This window comes from Schistocerca piceifrons, chromosome 7 (genome assembly GCF_021461385.2).
Source record: "Schistocerca piceifrons isolate TAMUIC-IGC-003096 chromosome 7, iqSchPice1.1, whole genome shotgun sequence".
Classification (NCBI taxonomy): domain Eukaryota; kingdom Metazoa; phylum Arthropoda; class Insecta; order Orthoptera; family Acrididae; genus Schistocerca; species Schistocerca piceifrons.
Window position 1 is genome coordinate 410,185,997 of NC_060144.1, and position 24,054 is coordinate 410,210,050.

Here is a 24,054-nt window from a genome sequence, read left to right on the forward strand (position 1 = left end):
CTCTGCCCAAACTCTTTGTCTTTAAATATGTCTGCCTGTGTCTGTATATGTGTGGATGGATATGTGTGTGTGCGCGCGAGTGTATACCCATCCTTTTTTCCCCCTAAGGTAAGTCTTTCCGCTCCCGGGATTGGAATGACTCCTTACCCTCTCCCTTAAAACCCTCATCCTTTCGTCTTTCCCTCTCCTTCCCTCTTTCCTGATGAGGCAACAGTTTGTTGCGAAAGCTTGAATTTTGTGTGTATGTTTGTGTTTGTTTGTGTGTCTGTCAACCATCCAGCACTTTCATTTGGTAAGTCACATCATCTTTGTTTTTAGATATATTTTTCCTACGTGGAATGTTTCCCTCTATTTTATATATATATATATTTTTTTTTTTTGTCTTTAAATATGTCTGCTTGTGTCTGTATGTGTGGATGGATATGTGCGTGTGTGCGAGTGTATACCTGTCCTTTTTTCCCCCTAAGGTAAGTCTTTCCGCTCCCGGGATTGGAATGACTCCTTACCCTCTCCCTTAAAACCCACTTCCTTTCGTCTTCCCCTCTCCTTCCCTCTTTCCTGACGAGGCAACAGTTTGTTGCGAAAGCTTGAATTTTGTGTGTGTGTTTGTGTTTGTTTGTGTGTCTATCGACCTGCCAGCGCTTTTGTTCGGTAAGTCACCTCATATATATATATATATATATATATATATATATGAATATAATGAGGGAAACATTCCACGTGGGAAAAATATATCTAAAAAGAAAGATGATGAAACTTACCAAACAAAAGCGCTGGCAGGTCGATAGACACACAAACAAACACAAACATACACACAAAATTCTAGCTTTCGCAACCTATGGTTGCCTCGTCAGGAAAGAGGGAAGGAGAAGGAAAGACAAAAGGATATGGGTTTTAAGGGAGAGGGTAAGGAGTCATTCCAATCCCGGGAGCGGAAAGACTTACCTTAGGGGGAAAAAAGGACAGGTATACACTCGCACACACACACATATCCATCCACACATACACAGACACAAGCAGACATTTGTAAAGGCTTGTGTCTGTGTATGTGTGGATGGATATGTGTGTGTGTGCGAGTGTATACCTGTCCTTTTTTCCCCGTAAGGTAAGTCTTTCCGCTCCCGGGATTGGAATGACTCCTTACCCTCTCCCTTAAAACCCATATCCTTTTGTCTTTCCTTCTCCTTCCCTCTTTCCTGACGAGGCAACCATAGGTTGCGAAAGCTAGAATTTTGTGTGTATGTTTGTGTTTGTTTGTGTGTCTATCGACCTGCCAGCGCTTTTGTTTGGTAAGTTTCATCATCTTTCTTTTTAGATATATATATATATATATAAAACACGTGAGTGTAACACCTTTAATAATACCAATGTACCAATGATGTTATTACAAATAATTTTAAAATGTTGTGACTTATTCATATTAAATGCTGCCAAGTGCAATTTATTAATTGAGTAAGAATGTTAAGTGGAGGGGACCAGGGACCAGAGGATGCAATGGAAAGAGTTTCATAGTCAGTGAAGTGACATGCACAAATCAGTACCATCACACCAGTGACCAGTACAGTGATACAGTGTAAAGAAGATACTTCAATCATAAAATAAAGAAAATTATAAAAAAAATTAGTAAAATGAAAAAACAAATGTTAACCTAATACATGTAAATATTTATGAAGTGTTACAAAATAAAAGTAAAAGTACAAATGTAGGAAATAACATTATAGGAAATTATAACTAGCATAATTATGTGTTTATATATTTCATGAGCCAGGAAGTATGAAATTCACAAACACATCTAATTTTCGTTATTTGAGCTCAGCACTGTACAGAACTTGAACTTTCATTCATTTAAGAAATAAAATAACCAGTATTTCTAATTTAAACTGGCAAAAGGAGCCTGCTTACAGGACAGCTATAACTTTTAGCAAATATTGTTCCTACATTTTAAGAAACAAGTTTGCAAAATAAAAGTGTATAGAAACGTAGAATGACCACTAAAGTGTGCAGCATACTGTAGCAGGCTGAGTGACGAGTAGGGCATTAGTGTTGTATGTCTGTTTCTTCAACAATACTGGTTTTATTGAACACCAATTAAGTACAAATAAATCATGGGAAATAATAGATCCCGACTCTTCTTGAACCACACAGAAATAAAGACTTCTAGAGGTGGATATCTCCTGGCAATTAAACTAATCTGGAGATTTAACTTTGTTGGGCTGGGTAGCACACTGATACGTATCATCTCTCGGTGCGCGCCCACACACACACACGCACACACACCACATCAGTGCTCTCATTATAGGCACAACATGCTGTCAAATGGAGACTTGTTGCATTAAGAAAATGGTGTGTCTGTGCGCAGGCCAAGCTTCGATGGGAGGTATAACAAAGTCCATATCAGTGTCCAGAAAATAGTCAATTATTTTCTGCTGCAGAGGATGTAGAAGACATCAAGCTGAGACAAGTGACACCAGACAGTCTGACAGTTCTTAAATCTGCCACTGTTTTTCACCCATGACAACTGGCTGTGGCAGATGCATCACTTCACACTGCATCTAGTGACCTTTCAGATGTGTGCATAGTAAAATAAATTTATCCATCAATTCGTTCAGTGGAATAACAAGAACTGCTGTGTTTACATATGCTGCATGGACTACCCTGCACCTGCAACCAACTGATAAACATCTTACTATGAGCCATTGAGTTCATAATGTGGGTCCGGTATTAGGAATTATTGGATAGTCCTGTTGAAATATTTGTAAAGAATAGAAGTATTGACAAGTGATGTCATTTTTGGAGACAGAATTCTTCAAGTATTTGTTTGCTAACAAGTTTAGTCACTGATTCATGCAGCATTCATGATTTACGAGTTTTTATTTGTTTACTATTGTTAAAATTACTGTTACAGGAAAAACCATACAGTTCACTGTAGAAGCTAAGTTCTCTGAAATTGCAGCAGTAATTTATCCTTTAGTTTTTCATATAACCAAGGATAATAAGAACCTACTTGTGCTGCATGAAATGGTGAGTCAAAATGTTGAATGTCAAATATTTGAAATTCCATGTGCTAAAATTTCTCAGATAATCGTTAAACAAAAGGATACATGTCATTTTATAATATAACTAGGGAACCTGTAAGAGTAACATGAATTACATTAATGTTTGTTTTGTCATTGTATTCTATGCTTTTGTTCACTACGAATCTCAACTATACTCATAAATTTGTGACACTAGTGAGGGTTGTTTCCTGAGTGTTCAGATATGTGGAGCTATTAGTTTCTGTGGCTTGTTACAGAGTAACTTGTTTGGTTTGTTAATAATCTTTGTGGCTACATTGCACAGGCAGTAAATATACTTTAGTACAGACAGTGTCATATGATCACACTGTGAGTGAAAAGGAAGCATTTGTATTAACTAATGGTACTCACTGTTTTAATTTGTTAGCTTCAGTGTTAATTGGGACATTTACATCGATTTGTAGGAGTTCTTTTGGGTTCTTCAAAATTCAGAAGTTTATTAGATGGTTTTGCCATGATTTTTACATTTTCTTTGTTGCTGTGTGCCTTTTTTCCATCTTCATCTTTCATTGTTAGTGTCGGGGGCTCAAGTTGTTGTAGTTGTTGTCCAAAGATTTTGTAGTAGTTCTGGAATTGATTTTGAAGTAATTATCTTTTATAGAGTTTATTATGTCTTTATGGAATCCTCTCCTAGTTCTCGTGATGTTTTGTGTGAATTTTTTCGTTTTGTTTTTGATGTTGATGGAATTTTCTTCTGTTTTGTTTGTTTGAAAAATTAACTGTGCTTAGTTTTTTTTTCTTCATGAAATTTGTCACATTCTGGAGTCCACCATGCACATTTTCTTCGTGGATTCAAGGGAGCTGGATTCTTGGCTTGTCTCCTGAGATTTTTCTTGAGATTTGGTACCAGTTTGTCTTGATCAGCTTCCTCTTGAAGTATGTTGATTTAGATGAAAGTTTGTGTTCTCTGCAGAGTTCTGCAAGCCTTTGACCATTCTTGTTTGTAAAGCTATTTGGACTCCATTTTCCAATTATATCTTCATATTTTCTTTCTTTGAAATCTCCCAATAAGGTTTTTACATTCCTCTTATTTATTCTGCTTGCAGTTTGTTGGAAAAGGTCCCAAAATTTATCTACCTCTTCCTCTGTTTTCGTTAGTTTTTTTTTTTTTTCATTTGTGGGGGCCTAAGCATTTACAGTTATGTAGTTTTTATTCGTTGTTTTAAAAGTCAGGGTTGCAATTTGTGGCAATATTGCTTGAAAATCAGTTATTGAATCTATTATTTTTGTGTTCGCTGTAAGTCCTATTCCAAATTGCGGACATTGCTTCGTGGTTTCCTGTTATAAATTCTACATCCTTGTGATTTGACTAGGTTCTCTATTGCGTTTCTCATATGTTGGAGCACTACTATTAACATTTTTTGTTTATTTAATTCATCTGTGAAGTTCTTGAGTTTCTGGTCTTAAGTAGTGAATTTATGTTGTGCGTTGGTATATAATTTATTTGCTTATGTTGAATCCTCTTTTTGTGTGTCCTTATGCATTTAGGTGATTGCAAATGCTCCACTTCACTGCTGTATTCTAGTTGTGTACCCATTAAATACATTGTAGCCTTTTCCTGCCTTTTTGGACAGAATGGAGGTATTTTTTCCCCAATGGGTCTTTCCATATTTGACCTTCAAAAGTAATTAACCTTAGCTGGAGCAAGCTCTGATTTACCACTACAATTACTAACTGCAGAGGGAGTGTTTGGTCCATGAGAGCTATTTCATTTCACTCAAGTCCACCAGTAAGCTGGTTAGAACCCTCCTATCCACCACCTGGGACACACCACATACGAGTATCACCTCTCCTCTTGCTACAACAGTGTAATAAGTTCTGCATTATTCTTTTTGGCTCTTCTTTAATGTTTCTTCAAAATGTTAATGAATACATGATACATTTAAGACTGTGCATTCTATTCCATTTGAGGAATAATGCTGTATCACTGATCAACCAATTACTTTTAACCTTCCAATTTCACACTTTAGGATGCATGCTAATTGCATTTGGTGCTGCTTCTCGTAGTAAAAACTGTAAGTGATGCTATTGAGAGCTGGCAAAAGAGTACATAAAACTTTCAGAAACTGAAGACACAATTGAAAATACTAAGTTACATTTCTTTCATACTCAAAATTTTCCTAAAATTTTGGGTACATTAGACTGCGCCTGTTTTAGAATTCAATCATCTCAAGGTGACCATGCTGGAATTTGTAGGAATGGAAAAGGTTATTTTTCCATAAATGTACAAGTACTGGTAATGCAGAGTTGTTTACTACTGGCATTGTACCATGATGACCTGGGTGAATACATAATAGTAACATTTTCATGAATAGAAGGTAAAGGGCATGCTTAGAAAGAAGAGACCATAAAAGCTCATAGATATTAGTGACAGTGCATATCCCTGGAAAACCTATTTACTGATATAACTTGCCATACCCAGTAACAAAGTGGAGAGGCTCTGTAATGAATCACACATTCATACCAGAAGCGAAGATTTCCAGTGTTATCAGTAGGCTTGAAAGTTATTGTTGCTTGCTCTGTACTACACAGTATAGTTCAGAAACAAGAAGAAAATGAGCCTCTTCTAGAGCCAAATACCAACTTAGAAGTTCATGCCTCAGATATTGTAGAGCACATTAGCAACCTACAGTGAGAACAGACTGTTTCACACAACAGTGAAATCATATCTTGCTAATATGGAAAATGTGTTTCCCATCAGTACTTACAATATATTAAAAGATAAATGCAATGATATGGTATTATAATGTACAATATATTATTCATTTACAAATCTTTGTCTTTTTTTTCAAATTTATTTTTATGTTTGTTAGCCCATTTTCTGTTCATATTCTAACCATCCCCACTTGTGGCTTTCTCTTTCCCACTCACATCTTTATCTTTCCCATTCATGACTCTCTTTATTGTCTTCTTCTTCTTCTTCTGTATAAAACACACATCTGTTGTGCAGACTGTCTTAAGTAATACTCTCAACTTCCTTTTTTTAAGCCCTACTCCCAGTTGTTAATTTGAGGTCTTGTAACTGATCTGAAGTGTGCAGGTGACTCAAGTGATTATAAGTGTTCTTCACTACATTCCTCAGTCATTTTAATAATAATAGTTTCAGTTGTAGGATCATTAATGACATCAGTGAGGCAGCAGGTTTTTGCAGACCCACTGCTTGTTGCTTTCTCAGTATCTGAAATTTAAATCGAAATCAAGTAACAGTTTACATGAATCTTTAAATAACAATGGTGTAAGGTTTTAGTTCTTCAAAGTGGCAGTTGATGACAAAAATATAAAATACTGACTAAAGAGAATTAAACTGTGACAATAATCATACCTACTGCATCTCTATCATATGGATTATCCAGTTCTACAGCCCAAGCACCCACAAAGCCCCGTAGCTTTTCTGTATTCTTGTCACATTTGATGGCTGGTTTATAAACCCTTCTGTTGAGAAAATTTAAACAACTAATAGACAATAATACATATGCCATAAACATGTGTACCAACTGTTCCAAATATTGTACAGATTTATTAACTGCCAGTAAAACTTAACCTTCAGATATTAAAACCAAAGTGAATCTACTGTATGTTTACTCTGACCATAAAGTTTACTGGAGGTTAATTCTTACTCTTACTTTGCTGGACATTGTAAGAATGGGCCATAAAGAGTAATTTATTAAAAAGCTAGAAACATTTTCAGTCTTGTTTATTTGCCTATCAACAATTCAGCCCCTCAACTATTCAGTGAGTTGATTCTCTTTAAATCATTAATATTATTATGTACATTGTAGTTGAGTGTTATTCATAGACAGAGTAAAGATACGAAGTTGTCGTCCCCCCACCCCCCTCCGTCCCATACTCATTGGCTTAACTGATATAAGGTGCAACTGCAGCCTACCATAAATCGAGGCTCTGGTGATGGTGAATGAGGGAGGGAAAGATGTGCATGTTCTACTTACTATCACTCTACAGTGAAATGTGACTTCTAAGGCCCTAAAAAAAAAGTAACTGTTTGGATATGTATGACAAACCCTCACATTCACTCACATATTTTCCTGGTAATTACTCTGTTGCTCCATTAATTTAAGCAACAGTAGCTATTAACCTGTTAACATTTGTAGTTGTTATGCCAACAACTTTAACAATCTTGTAATTGTAATAGGTATTCAGAGTTCAAAGTGAAGAAGTTGATGATTTGGGTCCAACAGCACCTTACAAAAGAATAATTCCTATCATATTGGAGACAGCAGAATATCCTACAGTGAGTGGAGTACCACCACCTATGTAAGTGCAGAGATGATTGAAACTTTAAAATTAAACAGTAATCTGCTTCAGGTATATTTAACACGCAGATGAAGAATCAAATGTTGGTGCATTTATGAGAATTTTGGAACTGTGGGTGTACTGTCATATTATTCAGTCTGATCTGTGAAACCAAAATCAGTCCTTATATACAATATTAATTACAATTAACTGTCGAAAATAAAAGGGTTGGTGTTTCTTCAGCAAACCCAGTGTTCAGAATAGCTTATGGTGGATGTTTCCATTAAAAATGTTTTACTATTCTTCTCTGATTTTTCTTTTTCTTGGCACATAAGCTCAAAAATAATAAAACTTTCTTGTGCAACACGTTTTCATTTATGTAAATATTTTGAATCAGATGAAAGTTTTAAATCATACTCATACATTTGTTAATAGTTTGTGATATTGTTTTTCTATTACGTGAAAGATAATTCATAGCATATGTGGGAAAGAAGACTCTAAATTTTATGTATGTGTTTGACTGGACTTCAAAACTGTTTGGATGTAGAACTGCAGTTTGTCTTAGAATATTTTCTCCTCCTCTTGCTTTCCTCTCCCTCATTTTAAATAAAACAAACCACATTTCAGTGTTCAAAATCAATCAATGGACCTATGACTTTAAACAAAATGAGAAAAGGTAACGACTCACTGTACATGAGGAGTAGTCATGAAGAAATGAAGATGTGACCATGAATCATAGAGGGTGTTAACCCTTCTCTACATATTCACCTTCATGAATCATAGAGGGGGTTAACCCTTCTCTACATATTCACCTTCACTGCACCACGTTTTCCCCAGTGATGGATGGCTTGGCAGATGCCTTGATTGTAGAAGTCTACATTTTGGCTGTTCAGAAAAAGTTGCACCTCTAAAATAATCTAGCCATCACTGTCATCTATTCTTCATCTGAAGAAAGAGGAAGAGGTCACAAGAACTCATCCATGAGTATTAAGAGATCATTAAGAAGACATCTGGATTGACCTGACACAACTTTTAAATTTCCACTGCTGCCTCAGCTCGGCTGGCTTTTGAGTGGGTGTAAGCAATTCCATATCTCAGTGGGCAGTGACCTCCAACATGGTCAAAATATCATGCAGGATGTTGAAAACTGACTTAGTTTTTCACTTTTTCCACTATCCCCTAGATTGTGATTCCCCTATCTTCAAGCTATAGGGCCTACACTTCTCTCAACATCCTGGTTCTCCACAGAGAAATGTTCTGCTGCTTAGTTATCCATCATTCGTGTTTGACTGCATGGATGTGTCTGTGAGACCTAATAAATGTGCCATATAATGTGCACTGCTGCCGTGCACTTCCACCAAGTCAACATGCGTTCTTGCGGCACTGCTCCCTTCTGATGCACAAAACAAATTACCACACCATACTTCGCTTTATCATTGAGCTGGCTCTTCTACTGGTGTGCTGTGTTGCTGTGGCATTGGGATTTCAAGGTCTGCCTGGAATGCTGACATGTACCTGTAAACTAATTACAAATTAATTACAAAACTTTATCTTGAACTTAATGCATTTGTACTGTGGTGAGCAGTTTCAGTGAAGAGAATCATCTACTTGCACCATTGGATTGCAGTGCAAGGAAAAAGTATAAATGTATGATTATACTTTTTGTATATTTGTGTAGTACAACAAAGATGCAAATTTAACACTGAGCTGTGATCCCATGTTCTTTCCATAGGCACGTTTGTCTTTCTTCATGCAAATGCTTGTATTCCTTGGAAAATTTTCGGTTATCACATCAGTTAAATGATATTGGTACCTCAAATATTATTCTGATGTATTTATATAACTTAGATTATAAATATTTAATATCTGTCAAATGGAATTTTAGAATTTAAATTAGTTTGTGATACTTTATACCATAACCAACACATGTGAAATTTATTTTTTCAGGTCCAAAAAAAAGACTCCTTGTGTTAGACCACTTAACTCTTATCCGATACCTGCTGATCTGAAATACATAATTAATAATGGATTTAGAGAGACCCCAGGAATGGAAAATAATGTGAAGGGAAAGCTAAAAAAAATCTTGTAAGTTTTTTTTTGTTTTTTGTTTATGTGCTTAGGTTTAAGTGGCATTTTTCCATGAAGGCTTTCCCAAGTTAGTATATATACTGTACACTGATCAGCCAGAACATTATAACCAACCTACCTAAAAGCTGGTATGTCCACCTTTGGCATGGATAAGAGTGGCAACGTATTGTGGCATGGGAGCAGTGAGGCCTTGGTAAGTCACTGGAGGGAGTTGGCACCACATCTGCGCACAAAAGTCACCTAATTCATGTTTATTCCGGGGAGGGAGGTGATGGGCTCTTACTTGATGTTCAACAATATCCCAGATATGTTTGATCAGGTTCAGATCTGGCAAGTTGAGGTCCAGCACATCAACTGGGGCTCATCGCTTTGTTCCCCAAATCACTCCATCACATGCCTGGCCTTGTGACATCGTGAATTATCTTGTTGAAAAAGGCTACTGCTGTCAGGAAACATGACCATCATGAAGGTGTGCACATGGTCTGCAACCAGTGTATGATACTCCTTAACCATCTTGGTGTGTGTCCATATGAATTTTCTCCAGAGCATAATGGAGCTGCCACCAGCTTGTCTCCATCCTGCAGTACAGTTGTCAAGAAGCTGGTCAGCTGGAAGATTTGTACTGTCCCATTGGCATGATGAAGAAGGTATCGGTATTCATCAGTCCATGCAACACTCTGCCATTGCGCTGACATCCAGTGCCATGGGTCACATCCCCATTTCAGTCATATTTGCCGATGTCAACATTGGTGCATGCATGGATCATCAGCTGCAGATGCTTATCGTTAGGAAGTGTTTGGAGCACTGTGTATTCAGACACACTTGTACTTTGCCCAGCATTAAAGTCTGATGTTAGTTCCACCACAGATCATTGCCCAGCCTGCAACGTCCGACATCTGCAACGAGATGTGGCCATCCAGCCCCATGATGCCTGGCCATAGTTTCATCTTGAATTTGCCGCATGTTGAAGACACTCACCGCTGCACTCCTCAAACAATCAACAAGTCATGCAGTTTCTGAAATGCTCATGCTGAACCTCTGGGCCTTCACAGTCTGGCATCGGTCAAACTCAGATAGATCGTGCGCCTTTCCAATTCTACACACAGACAGCATGCTCGCTGATACTACATCCACCAAGCATGTGTCTGACTAGTAGTCATTCCTCGACAGGTGATGCTACTATCAGCTGGATGGGTTCATATCATTAGCAGACAGGTGGTCATAGTATTTTGGCTGATCAGTGTATGTGCTAGACTGTGAATGCAAGATTTAGTGTGTTTATATTGCTCATTTGCCTTTTTGTATACAACCATTGATGTGTCCACATCATCAGAGAAGTTCAGATGATCATATTGTATTGTACTGTATTTTACTGTACTGTACTGTAGTAAGTAAATCTTTTGATTTACTGCAGTCATAGTATGATATATCAACATTTCAGTATGTTAATTTCACCAAGAACAGCAGATATATAATTTTGACAGGAAAGTATAACAACCCACACCTGGGATAAACCACAAATACTTTATGCATGCACTTCTAGTGAGTATCAGTAATATTGCATTTACTGTTTAATGCCCAAGAGAAGATGTTGTATCAGTACTTACATTCATTTTGGTGACAGTGTCTAGGGGATAATTTCAAACCTGTCTTGATTAGCAAGGATTATCTGGGTTTTTAGCCATACAAGACTGAAGCATTTCAGTAGAATCTTAACTTTGACATTTTTACTTAAACTATTTCTCATCAGAAGAAGTTTGTTTCTCAAAAACACGCACATGGATCATTACACACAAGAGAGCTTGTTGTGCTGCAAGACGTACTATGCAGGCTGTATAAGTGCTTACAGAGACAGGTATGAATCACAGACTGCCTGATTCTGGACTGACTGATTTGATGCACATTTCATTCATGTTTTAAATAGTGTAATTCTTCAGAGAATACTGATTGAGTAGCAAAGGCAATCCATTTTCATGATCTGTTAAATTTTACATCTGCCATCGTACACACAACATAGGATTCCTGATATGAACAAAAAGACTGAAAGGAAACTAAATTCACTGCAAAATTGCAATAGTTGTAAGAATTTAGTCCAGAACCAAGCCATGAAAACAATAACTGATGGAGTAAAATCATCGTTAGCATCCATGAGAATTCTAACTGGATTAGAACATATTGAAATAAGTATTCAAATATTAACACTGCTTCAGATTTTTGTACCGAATCATATTAAACGGCTGAAATATAAAGATTTGTGTGTTAATAATAACAGTTGAAAACACAGATTGGGTTCATCAGAAAGTAGAAGACATAAGATCACAATATAGGCTGCCAAAAGTTGAAGCTGAATTTATTTCCTTACTCTTTCCAGTTGTGCTTCCTCAATTACAGTACAAACTAGACACAACTTATAATTATAAAAAAGAGGAATAGATAAATTAATTATGAGAGCTGCGGCATTGGAAACAATAAATGTGAGACACTTTGAAGATCAGTGGCTCTGCATCTACACAAATGGTTCATTAATGAAAAAAGAAGGAAATGTCGGAATAGGAATATAGAACAAAATTTTCTTCTCTATCAAATTTTGGGGTCACACCACTAAAATTATGAAGGTGAAGTTGAAACCATTAGAATTGCAATAAGTCACTTAAACAACTTGCTACAAACATTCAATAAAACAGTCATATTTTTGATTCCAGAGCAACAATATCAACATTTTAAGTCAAACAATTGAAACACCAGGTTGGTATAACATCAATATCAGGAAAAGGATAGACCACTGCTCACTGTAAAGACTACCTGTTGAGTTGAGGCAGTTACTTTTCTTCAAATCAATGAATCTTTTTTACGGGGGGTATCAATCTATCCTTTTCTTAATCTTGTTAATATCAACAGTTATTAACATATGGGATCCAAAACCTCTTACATTTACCTTACTATTCCAGTTTTTAAAAGGTATCAGGTTTCACAACATTTTTCTAGCAAATAATGATGTTTTGTTAGCAAATAAAATATTTAATTGGAATTAGGTTCCTGTGCAGAAACCATTTGAATTTTTCTGTCAAAATTTTCTGTTAAAGTGTTCACAAATTTAACACAAGGAAGAAATGAGCACTGCCCACTCAACAATAACATTGTGAGTCATCTTGTAGTATGCGGCTGAGGGTACTTAGGACACAACTTTAATTTTCCCCCTTTCCTGTTCCCTTCACAAATGTTGTGCCAGAAGAATGGCTGTTAGCAAGCATCCATACAATCTAAAATATCCCTGATTTTCCAATATGATAAATACCGTGTGGTCCTTAGTAAACCTCTTTTTCTCTGTCTTCTTCTTCTTCTTCTTTTTCTTTTTCCAATTCCAGTAAGTACATCATACATCTAACAAAAGAGTGACTCAGTTTCTGTAAATGTAAATTGAATTCTTAAAGGGCATGTAGCAAGACTTATCTTGTGTAGTGCTTCTTTCATATCAGTTGGCAACTACTTATCTGTTATTACTTTTTTAATTCCATGTGATTAACAATGCAGTGTGAATTAAAATATGAGAGCTTGCAGGGAATGTTGACAACTGTGTAAGTTATTTTGTTGTATTGGTAGCTTCCATTGAACAATGTCTTTGTGATTTCACTTAGTGTGTTGTAATTCCTTATGTTTTCATTTGCAGAGGGATGTTGAAGGAGTCTAACAGAGGTAAAGTCATTGTAGATATGAAACCCAAAACCTACAGTGAATTTATGAGGTTGTTGCTGCACATGGAAGAACATCAGATGCTATTAGACATACACATGTTTGATCGTGAAGACCAAACAATGACATTGCACTCTAATAAAAAATTATGCATACTGAAGGTAAAAATTTTAGTATACATTTTGTGTTCGTTTGTATTTTTGCTGATATATGAAAAGTGTACTTGATATTATCAACAAAGTACTGAATGAAATACAGAAGCTGTTTGGATGCTGCAAAGGTAACACTTAACAATAGTATGAAAAGGATAGATTGCTACTTGCCATAAAGATGACACATTGAATTGCAGACACACAACGAAAAGACTGTTACTCTTTGAGCTTTTGGTGAAAGCCTTCTTCAGGAAGGAGAAGGAACACACACACACACACACACACACACACACACACACACACACACGCATGACTGCTATCTCTGGAGAGATTGCAACTGTATTTTGTTGAATAGAAGCAACAGTTCGAATTGGAGCAGGGAAGGGAGAGGGATAGCAGGTACAGGTGGGTGGAGAGGAGACAGTGCTGCGTGGCAAAGTGTGCAGGGACTAGGTGGCAGGACAAGGTTGCCAGACACGGTGTCAGGAGGCTATGGTGGGGAGGTAGGTTATTGTAGGTTGGTGATGGGATGCTTTAGAGAGCAAAAGGGATAATTCACATCTGTGCAGTTCAAAATAGTTGGTTGTGGAGGAGAGGATTCAGATTGCCCAGGTCCTGAAGCAGCCATTGAAATCAAACATGTTATGTTCAGCTGCTTCATGTTATGCCACAGTGTGGTCTACTTCACTCTCACCCACAGTTTGGTGGTGGGTATTCATCCTGGTGTACAGCTGGTTGATAGTAATACCAGTATAAAAAGCTGTGCAATGATTGCAGCAGAGCTGGTGTTTGACATGGCTGCTTTCATAGGTGGCTTAGCCCTGGAGAGGGCAGGATAAGCCCGTGATGGTACTGGAATAGGAAGTTCTGGGTGGGTGGATTGGTTAGTCTTGCATCTGGTTCTTCGACAGCTGTATAATCCTTGTGGCAAGGGGTTGGCATTGAAAATGTAATAGGGGTGGACCAGGATGTTGTGGTGGCTGGGTGGGTGAAAGAACAACACTTTAGGAGAAAGGGGAAGGATCTTGTGTGTGATGTCCCTCATTTGAAGCAAGATGAAAGGTAATAAAAAAATCCTTGATGAAGGAGGTGATTCAGTTTTTCCAGTCCTGCCTGGGTGATTAAGTCAGATGCTCCTCTGTAGCTGGTTTTTGAGGGTGGTGGGAGGAGGGAGGAGGGGCATGGGACTATTGCACCTAGTCCACAAACAGATTTCCCATGCCATGTTCCAGTCCTGTCATGGGCTTATCCTACCCCATCAGAAAAGCAGCCATGTCATATACCAACTCTGTTACAATCACTGCACAGCTTTTTATATTGGTATGACTACCAACCAGCTGTACACTAGGATGAACGACCACAGCTACACTCTGGCCAAGAGCAAAGTGGACCCCCCTAAGGCATAATATGCAGCTGAACCTAACATGCTTTATTTCAGTGGCTGCTTCAGAACCCATGCCATCTGGACCCTACCCTCCACCACCAACTTTTCTGAGCTGTAGAGATGGAACTTATCCTTACAACACATTCTCTGCTCCTGAAATTATCCTGGCCTCAACCTTTGGTAACCTACTGTCCCCACATCTTCCAGCCAACAGTTTCTGCCATCTCCGTTCTATCATCTCCTGTCAATTCATGTCCCCTTGCCCTAATTGTGCATTGCTCCTGTCATTGCACCCACCTGTTTCTTCCTTTTCTCTGCTCCTCTCCATTTCCAGTCCTCCTCTCCCCACTGATCTCCCTCCCCCACAGCTTGCCAAAGCTGTGCCTGGCAAATTTGTCCTGCCACTTACTCCTTGCAATCCCTGCCAGGCATCACTGACTCCTCTTCCTCCCACCTTTACCCTGCTATCCATCACCATTCCCCACACCGCTCTAGATTGATGTTTCTGCTTGATGCGATACAGTTGCATTCTGGCAAGAATGGGCAGATATAACAGTCATGTATGTGTAGGGTGTGCTTGGTTGTGTAAATGTGCATGTACTTTTCCTCTCTGAAGAAGGCTTTGGCTGAAGGCTCAATGTGTGACAGTCTTCATTTGTGCCTGTCTGCAAGTCAACTTGTCATCGTTACAGTAAATATCAATCTATCCTTTTCATAATATCTTCGATATTCCAACCTCCAATCTGTTTAATTGTTTAATTTTGCCTAAAGGCAGCACTTAATATTTTGAAAAAATTAATGAACAATTTTTGAACTTCAGTCATTAATTGACATAAAGAATCATGTACATTTCATTTGTTTACATATAAAAAAATTTCATTATAAGAAAACACAGTTTGAAAACACATAAATCCATTAAGTGTATGCATTGTTCCTTATTATGAAAAATTGGATAGGTAATCATATTATGAATATCAGCCACCTCAAGTACAAGTAAACCTTATGCTAAACAAGGTATATGTATTATTATACATTGAATGTATTATCACCATTTGGAAATAAAACTCATCATTGCAAAGAAATGCACCATTATTCAGTTCCAGACTTCCATTTTACTGCAAACCTTTCAGCTTTCTAAATGACCTAAAATTGTCATCAGTAATTTGGCTGCCCATGACACTTTTTGTGGTTGGAACCACAAGAACTTGATGCTGTAGATGCATTTGGCACTCTATTGTGTGCCTCTCTCCACACCACATGTAACCTATGAATGGTACTGGTAGCCCCTTGCAGTTCCAAATGAAGTTCTCAAAAACTGTGCGGTCTGGTACAGAACCAACAAGAAAAAGTAGGGAGTGCCTATATATGTGAAAATGGAGTTACTCAGGTCTTTCAAGTTAACTACTATTGTGCTGAACAGTTTTTTGAATTCTGTTCACATTAGTTGATCAGGAAATATACAGCCTTATAGTAACGACAGTTTATTTTTTAGTGACATGGGTACTTCTGTAATCTCCATAATAGTTGCTGCTTGGAACTAATGTCTGTTGGTGATGCATGGAGCATCTGCAGAACTAAATCTAATGCTTCTGTATTTGATATCAGATAATGGAAAATCTGGGACTGAATAACAATAACAATATAAATTAGCATAAGTTGCTACTCACCACATCGAGGAGGCATGAAGCAGCTGACAGGCACATTTGAAAGTAAGCTGCTGGATATTATTAAGCCATCGGACAAAGTTGTTTATCAGATGAACTAATAAACACACAGACAATATGTATTTGGGGGGAGGGGTGATGGGTAGGGATAACAAGTTATGGGTGGTGGGGGAAGATGCTGTATAGTTGCCTCACTGAGTGCAAAGACATGGGAGGGACAGGGTGGTGGGCTACCACATGCTGCATCTCATAAGAAGAACTGTGCTAGAGGGGTTGGGGGGGGGGGGGGGAGAGGAGGCAGAGAAGATAACCAGAGACAGGGAAAGGACTGTTGGTGAACTGGGGGAACAGAAGATGTGTTTGAAGCTGGAGGTCAGCAGGGAAGCAAATAGGGGCAGGCAGGGGACAGGACCTAGTGAGGGTTTGAGGCCAGGGGGGGTTACAATAATGAAGAATATGTTACAGGATGGTGGTAGAAAGAATGCAGACAGCACAGGCCGTGAAGCAGTCATAGAAGTGAAGCACACCATTTTGTGTGGCATTACGAGCAACGGAGTTTTGCAACTGTCTCTTGGCCACAGTTAGGTGGTAGACATTAAATGCGGACATATGACTTGTTAGTGATCATTCACACATAGAGTTCCACATAGTGGTTGCAGTGGTGGACTAAATGGCTGATTTCTTAGGTGGTGCTGTCTTTTATTAGACTAGGTGACAATAGGCAGCTGTATGGGACAGGTCTTGCATCAAAGTCTTTTACTGTGGTGTGAGCCATAGGGAAAGGGGTAGGGGGCAGGGATGGATGAGGATGTTCCATAGGGTGGTTGGATAGTGAGGATGATTGTGGGTAGTATAGTTCTCATTTCAGGGTATTATGGGAGGTAGTTAAAACCCTGGCACAATATGTGTTTCAGTTATTCCAGTCCTTGATGGTATTGAGTCACAAGTGAGCCTTTCCTTTATGGTTTGTCAGTGGGTGTGTGGGGATGATAGGTTGCTGAGTTGACAAGGCATGGAAAATCTGTTATTTGACATTATGGGTTAACTAAGCGTCAGCGAGGCTCTCAGTTTATTTGAGAATCACTGCTCATTAACGCAGATGTGACAACCTCAGGTGACTAGGCTGTATGGAAGGGATTTCTTCATATGAAATAGGTGGCAGCCATCAAAATGCGAGGTACTGTTGATGGTTGGTAGGTTTGATGTGGACGGATATTCTGATGAAGTGTCTGTAATTAGTTGTTTATTAGTGGGTGAAATGCTGCTATCACTGTGTGGTAATAAATAATTGATTTTGGTGGCCGCTGATCTGAAAGTCTCACCATTTCTGCCAGAGCAATTTTCTGGGGCTCTTTTCACATGGTTCACTATTTTTGTTGGTTTCTTATTTAATAATGTTACAAACAATTTTTTTGGCATGCTTGTTTTATTTTTCAATCATAGTGCATATGCTTCATTTTTTTGATTAACAGACTGGAAAATTTTATAATGCTGGTATTAATCTCTCAAGTGCACCTTGTTCTGTGAATTAGGTAGACTTTTCTGATCCTAGCATAAGATACTTTATTCTAGGAGTTTTCTATCCCTTATCTTGGCTTCTAATCAGTTTTGCACTTGTAAGTTTTAGAGGGAAACAAGGCTCTTAAAATGTCCACCCCTTTGCTGAGTGGTTGACATGTCTGACGGCCATGCAGTGGACCCAGGTTGAATTCTTGGCTGGGTCAAAGATTTTCTCTGCTCAGGGCCTGGGTGTTGTGTTGTGTTGTCCTCACATCTTTCATCACCGATGTGCAGGACACCCAATGTGGCATCAATGGTGATTCAGCGTAGATCCCTCAGAGTGATTGGTGGGTCATGTCATTCATAAACAGCCCTTTTCAATCTGTCGTAGCCATGTACGATAGGGTTCATGTCTGGAGAAGATGCTGGCCACTGTAGTCGAGCAATGTTGTCATCCTGAAGGAAATCGTTCACAAGATGTGCATGATGGGGGCGCGAATTGTCATCCATGAAGTCGAATGCCTCGCCAATATGCTGCTGATATGGTTGCACTATTGGTCGGAGGATGGCATTCACATATCGTACAGCTGTTTAGTGCCTTCCATGGCCAGCAGTGGCGTACGTTGGCCCCACATAACTCGACACTCATCGGTGAAGAGAATGTGATGCCAATCCTGAGCAGTCCATTCAGCATGTTGCTGGACTCATCTGTACCTTACTGCATGGTGTCATGGTTGCAAAGACGGACCTCGCCATGGACATCGGCAGTGAAGTTGCACACACAAGTGTCTGCCAACAGCAATATGTCTTTAGGATGAAGACTGCAATGCTTCATAACAACAAACTGCTTTTGATGATCATGACGTCACAACTGTTTACATTAGGTTCCTTCGAGCAGTTGCCAGCAGGCTCTTGCAAATATGCATTCGAGTGACATATGAGCAGTACCTTCTCCGGCCTCTGGCTACTTGAAGTAAGGCTGTTAGTTGTATAAGCAGTAGCAACAAACAAACAAACAGATGCTACCTGGAAAAAATTTTCTAGTGTGCCAAAGCTGCCAGATTCGTGCATGCACGGAGCAGTCTGAGTTGTAGTAGGAGGGTGGTAGTCTCCATTTGACTAGTGTTTACATATAGTGATTTTCCTGTTTCTTCTTCATTTACAGGTCTCATATCAAATGAAAACAAAGTGGATTTTGTGGCTGTCTAGTAAATCAAAATACGTTCACATAATTATGAAAGGCTACATACAGTATGTTACTAGTTTCAGTTTTCTGATTTTATTTTATTTCCACATTTTTTGCAGTCAAGCATTAATAGCTTTGCAAAACAATAAAGTTATTTTTGTCACTTTGCTAAAGAAATTTCGCTTTTATTAACCTGTCCCGTAAAAGCAGTCAAGTCATTTGAAATGAAGTGTTTCATTCCACACTATTGGCTAGTTTCAACCAAACATGAAGTAATACAGTACTGGTACACCAAGAAAATTTGCATCCCAAAAACCACACTGGAAAGCTTCATGTCAGGTTGGGGCCTACTTCATTGTGGATGTAGACAAGTGAATGTGTACTTTAAGCAGAATTACACATTTTAGTATGGCTTATGAAATTCCAAAGATCTTGGCATATTCCAGAATGAGATTTTCACTCTGCGGCAGGGTGTGCGCTGATATGAAACTTCCTGGCAGATTAAAACTGTGTGCCCGACCGAGACTCGAACTCGGGACTTTTGCCTTTCGCAGGCAAGTGCTCTACCATCTGAGCTACCGAAGCACGACTCACGCCCGGTCCTCACAGCTTCACTTCTGCCAGTATCTCGTCTCCTACCTTCCAAACTTTACAGGAGCTCTCCTGCGAACCTTGCAGAACTAGCACTCCTGAAAGAAAGGATATGGGGGAGACATGGCTTAGCCACAGCCTGGGGGATGTTTCCAGAATGAGATTTTCACTCTGCAGCGGAGTGTGCCCTGATATGAAACTTCCTGGCAGATTAAAACTGTGTGCCCGACCGAGACTCGAACTCGGGACTTTTGCCTTTTGCGGACAAGATACTGGCAGAAGTGAAGCTGTGAGGACCGGGCGTGAGTCGTGCTTCGGTAGCTCAGATGGTAGAGCACTTGCCCGCGAAAGGCAAAAGTCCCGAGTTCGAGTCTCGGTCGGGCACACAGTTTTAATTTGCCAGGAAATGTCTTGGCATATTCTCTGACATCCTATTTCTTTTATGACGTAATGCAAGACCTCTTAATGCTATATACATAAGAACATACAGGCTTCCTACATCATCATAGCTGTGCTGTAACAACTATTTTTGGGCACTCTCTAGCAGCTGCTGAAACAAACCTGATTCTAACGGGTCACAGGAAAATATTGTGAATGGTGGTTTGAAAAGCATTACTTTCAAAATAAATTTCCTTTTACACGAGATGAATTATGTTACTTTTGAGATGGGTGGCGAATTTTTTAAATCATAGAGCATTTGACCCTCATCTAAAACTTAACACTTTGAGGACCAGCCACTTAGCAGAATATTGTTCCCAGAAGATCAGACATTTATGTCATTATTTAAAATTTAACTGGCACATTTGTGTGATGTATCTTAAAGTGTAACACATGCAAAAAAGGACAAATATTACATGTTAAAGCTTAGCTTCTCTTGTAGATACACTACATACATTACTTTAAATCTTAACTTGTCGTATTTGTGTGTTTGTGCAACTTAACAGTGATGTTGCTATTGGCTGACTACATCACATGTCCTGTACTCTGAATATTTGCTATCATTGGCTCGCATGATCATGTGGCATGAAGTATGATTAGCTTACAAAAGTGCATCACAGTCTCGATTTCAGTGCTTCGGAACTGTACTGTGTTTGGTGGAACTCGAATTTATACGTTCGTAATATGAAAATATGCAGTTACATGTTGCTGCACATCAAAGATCTTTCCAAATACCTATTTTTTTTTTTTGGGGGGGGGGGGGGGGGGAGGGGGATTGTTTCATATTCTGAAGTGCTGGGAAGTTCTACGCTGATGTATAAAAGCTTAACCATTCAAAGGATTGGTAAGTTTTATGGTTCTGAGGGAAAGTATACTGCCACTTAACAAAGAAAAAGTGTATTCTTAACTGTGAAATTCAGGAAAAATCTGGGAATTTTTTTTCCTTGTCCACATAATGCCTGTGTACATTATACCATGTCTTCAAATTGTACTTCCGAAAATCATTTTCTGTTCTGTTTGCACTCAACAAATCCATGTCAAGCACAAAATCAGCACAGCACTGAGAGACTACAAGATTGATCATTCACATTCCCACTTCCGCAATGTGAACCACAGCAACATTTTTGTCCCATTATTGGTTTACTTATATCTTTAAGAGCATTTGTAAGTATGCTGTCGAAGGGTGACAGTCTTGGTATTTGTGCTTTTTGCTGACTATATTGTCAGTTAGCAGTAGCATTGCACAACATTTCCAAAACTAGCAAGGGGTTGAGCACTGTATTATCAGTAATTAATATTTTCTGAAAGAGCAGTTACAAATTTTATATCTGATTAATGGATACTAGTTTATTTACTGTGTTACTTTGATGTTTATGTTTCCTTTATACTTATGATGGGAAAAAGCTTATCCTTATCTTAATTTCTTCTGCGGCACTAGTTTACCAATGTAACCATCAGGAGCTTCTGTGCTGAAAATTATTTGTTAATCAGATGTTTAGTTAACATATACATGTGTTTCACTTGTTGAATAAGTATCATAATGCAGTAGTTTTCCATTAGATAAAGCTAAAATTCCCTGTCATTTCACTTTTCAATTGAACAGTTGACCTTAAATAATTTGTCAAAGCAAAATAAATGCTGTTACACAGAACAAATGCAGAAACTGTCATAGAGAAGTGAGAAATGGTTGACAGTATGAAGACTGTTAATGCTTTTGTTTGTGGAGGCTGGTGTGGAGCAACTTACCTTGATGGAAATGTGGTTGTCATTTGACACTATTATTATGGTGAAGGAACAACTGTTTCTAAAACTCAAAGTTGAACTGGCTGTAGCAAAGGTAGAATTAGAGAAATTTAGAGCTACAATTGGCAACAGGAAGGTTAACAATAGAGCAAATGACTGGAGTATGAGTAGACCTTCCAAATAAGGAGAGAGGTTTGAAGGAAACTAGCTTTAGTCTAGATAGAAGACACCCAACAGCTTCACTGCTCTGGAGATTGGAGACAAAAGTGTGCAGACAACCCTAGGAGCTCAGGAACTACAACAAGATCGGAAGAAATGTGTAAGTGACGGCTATCAGTAGTCAAGGTGATTCTTCTGCTAGGGGATGGTCATGGGAGAGGAATGTCTGTGTTAATACAGAACCAGGCTCTCTGGGGAAGATCAGTAAAGATCATTTAATGATCATAGTGTGTGCCAGGAATGGTATGGATGTTGACCTCAACTGCACAATTGCAGATGACAGACAGATCAATGAGATCACTCCTTACACAAATATAATCATGTCACTCCTTGAAATGCCCTGGGTGAATGTAGTGATTCAAGAGTCTCGCAACGGTATAGGGCATTTACAAGTCTTGTTTCAAGTTAAATATTTACATGTACATCTATGTACAAATCACTTGTGAAATGCAGGTCAGAGGGCATGTTTTTTGTAAGAGATTACTTGTATTACTTAATTTGAACCACATGGTATGGTTTATCCTTTTTTTAATTGCATATGGAATAGAGGGAGAATTAGTCACCCTCTTGTCACCTGCACTGTCATTCTTCATTACAAAGGCTTCAGTTAAAAATGTTCTAACAACATACAGCTGTTAGAAGCTATAAAGCATGCAGTGCTCATATTTATTCTCATTTATAATTTTTTTGCTCTGTAATTGGGAACTTACAATCTACTTCCATGAACCAGTCTGAAACAAGTTAAATTATGTGTCTTCCTTTCAGTTTATGTTGCAGATATAGATTGCTTGTTGTCATCAGCTTGTACTTCACACCAAACTATTCAGTGAAATAATACCAAGGGTATTCAATGAGTAAAGCAATACATTCATTTTCTCAGCCAATTTTGGTTGAAAAAATGTGGACATTATTGTGGAACATCGTGGAATATTCGCACTCCAGCCCCTATAGTTGTATGAAGTTCTGGTAGATGGTGGCACTATATGTAGCCTTCCACAATGTGTCTGTAATGGAGGTCATTCGACACAGAGTTTCTTTTAGTGTAAAACCAGAGCATCACAGATATACTTAGCCACCTGCTGAATATCTATGGAGACCTTGCAAGAAACAAAAGCACAGCAAGTTGTTGGGTGAGGCAAATGTCATCATTGCAAGAAGATCTTGCAAACCTGTCCGATCTCCCAGATGGCAGCTGGCCACACACAACCGTGACTCTTGCAATGTTGGAACATGTGGACACTCTCATTCAAGGTGATCATTGCTTCACAATCAAACACATTTCAGCTCATCTGGATGTCACTGTCGGTAGTGCTGACACACTTGTCCGCTGGTTGCAGTACTGAAAGTTGTGTGCCCACTAGGTTCCTCACTGCCTAATAGAAGACGATAAAGAGCAATGAAGGACCATCTGTGCAGAATTTCTAGCATGTTATGAGGCTGATCATGAGAATGTTTTGTCAGACATTGTCACAGGTGATGGAACTTGAGTTCATCATGTTGAACTAGAAACAAATTGGCAAGCTAGGTAGTGGTGTCGCACCACCTGTCTTCTGAAGAAAAGGTTCAAAGCTGCACCTCAGCTAGCAAAGTCATGGTGATGATCTTCTGGGACTCTGAAGGAGTTGTTCTGTGTCCTCCTTCATGGTGCAACAAAGTGTATTGTGGTCCCCTCAGGAACTTGAAGAAATGACTTCAGCATGTTCATCACTGCAAAAATACAAACAAACTTTCTTCTTCTCCAAGACAACACAAGGTCTCACAGAAGTCTGCATAGCCAAGAGGAGCTCACAAAATGTCACTGGACTGGTCTTTCCAGGTCTCACACCTTCCAACATCCACCTATTTGGCCCAATGAAAGATGCAATCCATGCCCAGCAGTATTTAGGTGATGAAGACATTGTTGATGCAGCAAGGCATTGGGTCCAATGTCAACCAGTAGATGGAGTAAGGCCACCATATTGAATGTAGATATGTTGAAAAATAGTGTTTTGTAGCCAAAGGAGTGGGGAATAATATGGTGTGTTGAGATTCTGAATGAAACCAACCTGCTTACAGAAAAAAACGTGTTGCAGGA

General features: G+C 38.7%; 1 protein-coding gene across 2 annotated transcripts in view; it reads left to right on the forward strand.

Moving 5' to 3' along the window:
• Positions 1-24,054, forward strand: part of LOC124804747 (putative helicase MOV-10) — a 317,343-nt gene that overhangs the window by 129,181 nt on the left and 164,108 nt on the right. For both annotated transcript variants that reach the window (XM_047265048.1, XM_047265049.1), the window contains exons 5-8: positions 2,906-3,021; positions 7,225-7,346; positions 9,273-9,410; positions 13,081-13,264. In XM_047265048.1, the coding sequence (XP_047121004.1) occupies positions 2,906-3,021; positions 7,225-7,346; positions 9,273-9,410; positions 13,081-13,264 (560 nt within the window). The remainder of the gene's footprint in view (positions 1-2,905; positions 3,022-7,224; positions 7,347-9,272; positions 9,411-13,080; positions 13,265-24,054) is intronic.